General features: G+C 59.7%; 3 protein-coding genes across 3 annotated transcripts; 1 reads left to right on the forward strand and 2 right to left on the reverse strand.

The window, feature by feature from the left end:
* Window positions 1-393: 393 nt before the first annotated feature.
* On the reverse strand, window positions 394-2,547 carry A1Q1_07585 (uncharacterized protein; the record flags this gene model as incomplete). The annotated part of the gene is made up of 3 exons (XM_014326978.1): window positions 394-1,969; window positions 2,056-2,300; window positions 2,416-2,547. The coding sequence occupies 3 exons, from the start codon at window positions 2,545-2,547 to the stop codon at window positions 394-396; spliced, it is 1,953 nt and encodes a 650-aa protein (XP_014182453.1).
* A 1,125-nt stretch (window positions 2,548-3,672) lies between these two features.
* On the reverse strand, window positions 3,673-4,948 carry A1Q1_07586 (uncharacterized protein; the record flags this gene model as incomplete). The annotated part of the gene is made up of 5 exons (XM_014326979.1): window positions 3,673-3,949; window positions 3,988-4,143; window positions 4,207-4,670; window positions 4,720-4,835; window positions 4,915-4,948. 5 exons carry the CDS (start codon window positions 4,946-4,948, stop codon window positions 3,673-3,675), a joined length of 1,047 nt encoding a protein of 348 aa, XP_014182454.1.
* Window positions 4,949-7,172: 2,224 nt separating this feature from the next.
* On the forward strand, window positions 7,173-7,897 carry A1Q1_07587 (uncharacterized protein; the record flags this gene model as incomplete). The annotated part of the gene is made up of 2 exons (XM_014326980.1): window positions 7,173-7,235; window positions 7,310-7,897. 2 exons carry the CDS (start codon window positions 7,173-7,175, stop codon window positions 7,895-7,897), a joined length of 651 nt encoding a protein of 216 aa, XP_014182455.1.
* Window positions 7,898-9,046: the final 1,149 nt, after the last annotated feature.

Genomic DNA, 9,046 nt, shown 5'->3' on the forward strand with positions numbered 1-9,046 from the left:
AAGGACGCAAGATCAAGGACGGTTGACTCACCCACGCTCACCCGCGCACTGACCACCCCGCATGCCCTAGCTGAAACGCTCCTTATCGTCCATGACCACCCCTCGCTGTTCCTGTCACGCCGCCTTGCGCCCCTACTTTCTCCATGTCGGGTTGTTATCGCGATACGCGTAATGCATACAGGTCGTCTACTCAGGCCACTGTTCCGGCTCCAAACACAAGGACATCGTCCAGTAGGGATCATAGAAGGGGAGTGAGGAATAAGCCAACAGGGTTGAGAAGTGAGGAGAAGCACGCGAAGGCATGCGTGCATGCTCGCCGGACTCGCTGCCAACGTCGAGCTCACTGTGCCCGCTGCGGTCGCCCTTCTCGCGGCTCGCTCCGCTCGCCGCTCGCTAAAGCACACCACCAACCCTCGCCCGCCTCCTCCACCTCCAAGCCCTCCCCACAATCCCACCCCTTGCAGCATCCCAATCCACCTCCGGCTCCCTCCCCAGAATCTCCCTCGCGACCCGTCTCGCGCTGCCTACACATCCCTCCAGTAGCGGAATGCCAGGGTACGCATAGCTCCCCACGAGATGCACGAGGTCTTCTTCCTCCTCTGCGCTCTTCTCCTTCAGAGATCCGGTGCGGGAGAGCGTGGAGGCTGCTGAGTTGCTCCGTGACAGCGACGTGGACTTGGACAGGGACGAGGGAGGGGAGGGATCGGGCGAGGATCCAGATCCATTCGCGCGCGCGTGGTATGTCTGCGGAGTCGAGGAGGAGGGCACAGGCTGGTGCGTGAGCAGCGACAGCAATGCGTCCGAGTTGAATGGCAGCGCGCGCTCCATCCTTGCCACGCCCAACACTTTGCTGGCTGAGATGGGGCAGATCGGGTTGGTCGTCTGCAGCACGCCACGCGTCTCGTGCGTCGCCATGATGTAGCCCGCCTCGGGGGCGAAGTGGGGTGCTTCTAACCCCTTGTTGCTGCCATCGGCTTTCTCATAGGCGGCACGGGGCCAGACACTCGCCCCCTTGGACGAGGGGGGGAGGACGAGGTTGATCATCCGCCCGTCTCCCGGCGGAGTTACAGATTCGGCATCAGTGTGCGTCACGACGATACTCTCCCGATAGGTCACACTGCGGAGCACCTCCTTCCTGATCTTCTGAATCCTTCTAATCCGGCCGCGATCGCGTCCCTTGCCCGCCAGCGTCATGTCGAACTCGAGGCTCTCGAGCAGCTTCAAGGAAGCACTAGCCTCCGTGGCGAGCACAACGCGGTCAAACGTCTCCTCCCTCCCGTCCAAGCCCAGCACGAGTTTGCCGGCAGAGTATCTGATCGAGTCGACCGAGATGCCCAGCCGCAGCCGGAGATCGGGCGGGGACGCGAGCGCCATGGCGACGTCGCGCGAGCTGATCGCCCCGAGGGAGTAGTGCGCTGTGCCGACGCCGGCGTGGACGTAGTCGAGCAGCGGCTCTGCGGGCGCCGCCAGCACATCGGGGACCGTCATGGTGCCGACGGCCGAGAAGAGGGGAATAACGAGGCGGGAGACGAAGCGGCGGAACGGCCCGCCGAGCCGTGTGCGGGGCAGGAGACGGAGGGGCTTGTCGATCTTCTCGGCAGCTGCGTCGATGACGGCACCAAAGGGCGCCTTCTGCAGACGCTCCGGCAGCAGGGAGTGCCAGATTGCAAACGCCAACGCGAGGAAGAGCACGTAGCACACGCCCGCGAGTAGCAGCTCGATCAGCGCGCGAGTGAGGGCGAGTGGGGATCGCCACGCGCCACTTGGTAATGAGGGGATGGAGGCGCCGCTCGCACCCTCGTATGTGAAGTAGGCGCGCTGCCCGAGCTCGGCGAAGGAGAACGTGTACGCGGACGGCTTAGGCGTGAAGCCGAGGTGGCGGTAGAGCGCGAGGAGCTGCGGATAGTACCCGCCCTGGAAGGAGCGCATGGGGACGTCGACGACGGTTCCCTCGCTCGCGCCGAGGATGCTCGACGGCCGTCGCCGCGGCGGCGTCAGGATGCGACCGGTAAAGACGTCGCCGTACTTGTCCCCCGCCTCTGAGCCGCCACTCACGCGCCGTGACATGGGTCGGGCGGGACGGGGGAGAGACGGCCAGAGGAGGTTGCCGAGCTGCGTCGGACCATGGGCTCGGATGGCGGAACGGGCGAGAGACGGCCAGAGGACGTGGAAGATGTGCGGCGCTCAATGGGAAGAGCCGGGGCGAGTGTAGACGAGGTGGTGGAGACAGGTGAGAGCGAGGGGTCTTCGGGCTCGGCGTCGAGCTCGACGCTGTGCGAGTAGAAGCCCAAACGGGGCGCCTGATGTCAGCTTCAAGTGCTGGAGTCAGCTGAGGTGTGAAGACGTTCGTGCCATTTGTCGGCGTCACACGGGTCAGAGCATCGTTGCGCTAGGCGTCGGCTCGGAGTAACGTACCTTCTCAACGAGCCAGACCTCGAGTCCCGCCTCAGACAGGAGGTACGCTGTTGTAAGTCCCGCGAGACCAGAACCGATCACGGCGACCTTAGGCCGTCCGGCGCTCGTGCTCGGTAAGGGCGCGTCACCCATTATGTCGCTTGTGTGTGTGTGTGCGTCGTTGCGTCGCTGCAGCGTTGCGTCAGCCGCGCGACAGACGTAGTGTCGAGTTTGTTTGTGTGCGGGTGGGTGGAAATTTGGGCGACCTCGGTCTGCAAGGCGTTCCGGTTACCGGGTCGGGTGTGTGAGGTGAGTACTGAGGAATGTCGTGATGGTCGTGTCGTTTACGTAGTAGTCGTATCTTGATGCAAAGAATGATTTATGTTGCAGTGGTGTTATGCTATGCTTGACTGGAAGGTGGAGCGAATGCAAGTTGGAGTAAATGTTGTGTACGTGTGTGAGTGTTGAGCGTGGGTGAAATCTTGCTCGCGAGCGAGAGAGCTAATATCTCGTGGCCAGTCGATGGCGCGATGAGATACTGCGGGGCGCGGACTGACTTTCGATCGACCATGGACCCGTGGCCCGTGGATTATGACAAGCCGGCCAGGCCGAAAACGGCTTATCCGGGCACTCACTACGCACAGCGCGTCAGCGGCCAGCGGCGGAACCCTGACAACCACTGCATGGGCCCGTGCGCTAGCATGGCTTTGCTTTCCATGCATAGAGAAGCCCATTGATGACTGTGTTCTGTCGCCGCTCGCCCGTCGGCCTCCATACAAAAGACACGGCCATTTCACAGCGTCATTCCCTCCTCTCCTTTATGAGGATCCGATGCATCGACAGTGATGGGGAGATCTCGGCGGACACTTTCCTCGCCCACGTGTGATGGCGGAGGACGCCGCGACGACTGGTTCCCCACAGCTTGAACGGCTGATCGCACCCAGAATGCCTGAATTGCACCCGAAATTCAGACCCATGAGCTGAGCCTGATGCCTGCCGTCATGACATTGAGCCTCCATTCAGCGGACATTGGCCCCTCATCATGACCTAGTTCGGCGACGTCATATCGTCCAGCGTCGATCTTATCGCAGCCAGTCAGCACCGCTGTGCAATGTCAACAACATCAGAATGCATATCGGGTCGTAACAAGATAGGGAAAGACAGAATCTACTCTACTACAGAACCAGAAACCTCATGATCTATAGCTTGCCGTTTGCAAGCTCACACCTTTTGGCACTCACTCGCGCATGGCACTCACTCGCGCACGACCTCACGTACTTAGGCGTACCACATGTGGTCGTCCCAGTCCTCCTCCGTGATCGTGAGCCACGCGAAAAAGACGAGACCAACGGCGAGGTCCATCGCAAACGACATGAGGAACGAGCCGTTCACCTTGCTGTGCGATGCCCGGCAGAGCGGCTGCGAAGCGAGGAACTGCACCACCTGTCCACCAGCAAAGAGCACGAATCCTGCGATCAGGATGATGGCAGGCTTCGCCTCTTTCAGCTTGAGGAAGGTGACGTAGATCATGATGAGGAGGTAGATTACAACGGCCCTGGTATGTTAGCTCGAACACCCGGTGGAAGAGCTTACGCTGCGGGCCAAATCATTGTTAAGACAAAGAGGGCGATACTCTTAAGCTGCTCGGGGTGCTCGGCACCGACGAAGAAGGCGTCGTTGTAGTTAAACCCAACAGCGAGGGCGACGTAGCACGTTCCACCGAAGAAGGCGGCCGAGATGAGACCCATACTGAGCAGCGAGGGGAGGGAGCCGTCCCTGGTGGTTAGCTGCGACATTCCACGGCCGACTCACTCCAGAACCTGAGTAGCGATGATACCGTTGTACACGAGCATCCAGGCGACGGCCGCGATGGCCGCACAGTGGATCGCGGACAGAATGACGAGCGGCTGACTCGCCTGCTCGAGCATAGACGACATAGTCACCGCCTGCAGGGCTGACATGAATCCGAAACCCTGCTTGTCAGTTCTCAGGCGACGTTTAGAACTGACAATCAAGAAAATCTGAAGCTCCGAGCGGCCAACGGCGGCTCGTCGGCGCTTCGACAGGAACAGCAGCGCGAACACCATCAGCAGAGACACGAACGACACAACGACAGTGGCTGCCATTAGCTGACACAGCCATAGATGCAGCTTACCGATGTCACCCAGGCTGTTCTGGGTCGTTACCCGCGGAATAACACAGTCATTGCCGAGGCCCGAGCCGGCGTCTCGTCGGGCAGCGGCGGCTTTGGGCTCATCGGGCGAAGTGCTCGGGGTCTTCCGTCAGTTGGAGGCTCGGTAGCAACGTCAGAGAGCCAGCACTCACGATGGTGTAGTTGTGGTAGAACGTCGAGTTAGCCGGGAAGAGGACCTCCAGGTCAGTCGCATTCTGCCAGATCTGGTTGAACAGAAGGTTGCACTGCGGGAGCGCAGTGTGTTGGCCTGGGGGTTAGCTGTGTTTGTGTGTTTGTGGGCGGCGGAAGGTCGGATGACACGGTCAGTGTGTTGTTTGTTTACTCACAAATCCAGCCAAAGCTTCCGAATGGGTCGGGCATATTGAGCAAAGACAACAAGCAACTTGGACGGCCAAGAGGTGGATGCTGTTATTTTAACACCAGGACAAGAGTTCGGGAGTGATGGAAGGAAGGAGAAGCCGCGTTTGAGGATGGCGGTGCTGCTAAGGCGGCAAGGGTGACGGGGAGGAGGGGTCTGAGCGGCCGGCGCTGGCAGACGATGGGAGCAGAAAGTATTAGACTGATCAACAGACGAGGACAAAGGTGAGAGCCAGCTCTTGCAAGATGAGGCGTATGCTTCCAGAGCACAGACACTCGTGAGATCTGAAGGGGGCGATTGGGGGTGTGGTCGTTGAAAAGTGGAGAAGAGATGCATGTTGATGAACAAGAGGTTATGAAGGGAGGCTGGACGCTGGGGTGCGCACGAGCGCAGCAGCAGTGTGGGAGAAGGCGGTGGGGGGGCGGAAGTGACGATCTAGCCAGGTAGTGTGTAACGGTGCTAAGGTCGTGCTCTGTGCGCTGGTACCTGTCAGCTGTGGTGCAAACGTACAGAGGTACGAGAGGGTTTAGGTGAAGGCTGGCAGTATGTTCCGACACCTGGTACCTCTAACCTGCGACATGCCCGCCGTCAGGTTGGAGCATCCTGTTGCGCAGATTTCGGCATGCATGCGAGCCAGTACGCTGCCGCATTTGTGGTTGAGGACAGTGCAGTCTCAGGTAGCGAATGCATGGTGGCGCTCTACATGCTGAATGGATGGGCAAAGAGATTACCCGCCAGCACCAGCTGCCAACAGAACGCAATCGGCAGGCTCTCGCGACTGTATGACGCACCTCTGACCAGCGGTCCAGTGACAAGCCCACCCCGCGTGCCCGTAATGTGCGCTGTGCACTGCACTCGGTTGCGCTTGAAGCTTGTTGATGAGGAGCTCCTGGAGCTCCAAGTGTGGGCATGCACCGCTCACCACGCTGGTCCTCGATTCATCACCGCACGCGTTGTGTCCCGGCTGCCCTCCAGGTCCCGAGTGGGTTAGAATTCCCCGTTACGGTAATTCATTCCTCCTCGGCGTGCCTACGCGTCGCTTCCGGTGTTTCATCTTGCAACTGAGTTTCCCAACACATCCATTGCTCCATCGACATCTTTCAACTTGTGCATTAACCGTCGAAATCGCCACAATCATTCGCAGAAGAGATCTGATGTGCACGCAGACGAGAACCCCGGCGTGGTCCAGCATGCATGTCGCCGAGACTGACGTGGTCACCAAAATGGGTGGTGCTGCTGTTGGCCGAGTGCCAAGGGGACTGCAGTGGACTTGCCCCTTCAGGAAATTAGCAGGGCGTTAGCTTGGCGGGATGCCGAGACCTAACCCTAAGCCAAACCTTTCCTCGTGCGTGGCCCGTTGGATAACCCTGGTGCGGTCTATTCAATGAATCCTAATGAGGTGTTTGATCACTTGTTGATGAAGGATTACGAGTGCGCTTTAATGGTCCTAATATAACTCGCTGTATGGGCGCGTTGCAAACAACGGCGAGGCATAACAAAACTCTCCCCCTGAATCGGGGGGTGCCACGGGCCTGAAGTCCTTTTAGGGACGGTCGGGCCTTAGAATTGGGTGGGTTCGTGCTGCCGGACAACCCGGACACCCCAGCCGGCCTCGTACCTCTTGTCAGGCTTTAGTGCTGCCAGGCTGAATCCTGCTAAGGACTTGCAACCAGGTGCACTCCATACTTAGCACTCGAGGCCTTCGAGGGCATCTGTCGGACGCGATCCCACTCACCGGCTCGCTCCTCATAGGCTGCACCACGGCACCTCGCGCTTCAGGTCCACCCGTCCGTCCCTGGGACCCTGGCATTACCTCGTTCACTTGTGTCAACCCGTTCGTTTTCAGTGACCTCTTGGCCAACGACGTCCTTACCGAGCCCTCCTATACGGCCTATACCACAGGCTGCACTGTGAAGCTAGTCTGCCTTGCTCCTTGGCTGGGCACTTCCATGGGCTTGGAACACCAACAACGCCTCGCCCTGGCTTAGGCTCTGGCGGCCTCGGACCTGGGCCCTACCAGTCTCTCTCGACTCTCCAGTCCCCCTCCCTGTCCATCACCCCCTCGCCGCGCATCCGTCTTTCCTCGTCCATTATTAAAACCAGCATTCTCTTTCTTCTTCTTACTCTTTCAACCGACAACTTTCGACAAACACTCTCTTTTCCAAAACTCTAGTCTCATACCCCCCTCTCTCTTTCTTTAATCACCTCGACGCCCTTCCAGTCAACATGTTCGCTCTCATCGCTGCTCTCGCTGTTGCCGCCGTCCCTGCCTTCGCCGCCGAGGAGAAGGTGAGTAGTCGCGCGCGTCGCGTGGCCGATCGCGCCTTCCTCCCATCTATCATCCGCTGACACACATCCAAAAGGCCACCTTCACCATCTCCCCCATCAGCGCCCCCGAGCTCTGTCTTGCCGTGAACAACGCCACCAACGGTTCCGGCCTCAAGCTTTCCAAGTGCACTAACGGTGCTGGCACCGCCTACACTTACAGCACCAAGACTGCTCACCTCACTGCTTTCACCGAGGAGGACCTGAAGGGTGAGGAGCAGGACGACGCCCACCACCACTGCATCGACGTCACCGACGGCAAGGCCCACAACGGCAACCTCCTCCAGCACTGGATCTGCGCCATCCCCTCGGACAACCAGGTGTTCGACTTTGACCCCGTTGAGGGCAAGGAGGACAAGAACATCTACACGATCAAGTGGAGCCAGAACGACTACTGCTTCGACGTCAAGGACGGCAACTTCACCGAGGGCGCCGACGTCCAGATCTGGCGCTGCGTCCCCTCCAACACCAACCAGCAGTGGACCGTCGCCAACATTGCCGACCCCACTTGCGACGGTGCCACCGACGGCTCGCTCGAGACCTACGCCGAGGAGGCCCAGAAGCTCGAGGCTGAGCAGCAGCACAAGCGCGGCCTCAACGGCCACCGCCGCCGCACCATCTTCTAAGCGGCTGGACCTCTTTTCCCCCCTCCTCTCTTTCTCACTACACTTCAAGAGGCTGAGCCGCTGAGTTTTTGAGATGTTTGTCACCAACACATACAACCACGACCACACACTTGTCTTTCGTTTTTAGACACTCTCATTCCTTTGTATCTTTGGATTCATAATGGTGGCGGACTCCCAGTGCTCCGTGAGCGCCAGTCCGTCCGCTATGCAACCTCCCCCGGCTTGATGCCCATGTCCCAAACGTTGCGCTGCATTTAGTCGTTGATCGACACTAACGAGGTGCGGCTTGGCGAAGCAGTGATACCGCGATCATCCGCAGCTTGGTATTGTATTGCATTTTTGCGCCGTCTGTTGGCTTACTCCAGCAGTGGTCCGTGCATGGTATGCGATCAGCAGCGGATGCGTGAGCGGGTGCGTAGACGGACGGCCTCGGAGATGCCCAGCAGTCAGTGCATAGTCAGTGCGCGCGTTCTCCAGGTGCGTCCTCGAGTGTGCAGACGTGCAGAGTCGCGTCCCAGGGTGATTGTGGCTGCAGGGTGGGTGGCTGCATGGCTGAGGTGATCCCAAGATCCACCAGGGGACAAGGAGGGCGTACCCCGAAAATCGTCCATCTCGATGGGTCGGAACGCTTGGCAGCAGTGCGGCGGCGGTCTGGCCTTGGGCTTGCTTGGGCTTGGGCTGTGGCCGGGGTCTTGGGTGTGGGTAGTAAAAGTGCGGAGAGGCTGCGTGGCATATGGGGAGAAAGAGGGGTGCGCAGGACCAAGCGAACCTGCCCAGCACGGCGATCAAGGGCTGGCCGAGGTGGGAGGGTCGGAGGGCTCGTGGGTTGGACGAGATCGACGAATCAGCTCTTGGCGCTGGGCTGTGCTGCCTGTGCTCCCTCTGACGGAGTGGTTCACCGCTCGCCGCTGGGCTGGCTGTGCTCAAACTCCAGTGGAGCTGGCTGTGCTACTGCTATGGGCTCAGCTGAGCGCTCCTCAGCGCTCTCGTTTCTTTCTCTCTCAAGGTAGCACTTCGTGGCTCGCGCAGCAACTCTGCAATTCCGGCAGAGACATCGTTTGCCGCCATGCCGCCAGTAGTTGGGCGAGGAGGAGCAAGAGGTGAAGGAGGACGGAGCGGAACCAAATCCATGGAGGGCAGTCAGCGGTC

The sequence above is a fragment of the Trichosporon asahii genome (assembly GCF_000293215.1).
Source record: "Trichosporon asahii var. asahii CBS 2479 unplaced genomic scaffold scaffold00015, whole genome shotgun sequence".
In the NCBI taxonomy this organism is placed as follows: domain Eukaryota; kingdom Fungi; phylum Basidiomycota; class Tremellomycetes; order Trichosporonales; family Trichosporonaceae; genus Trichosporon; species Trichosporon asahii.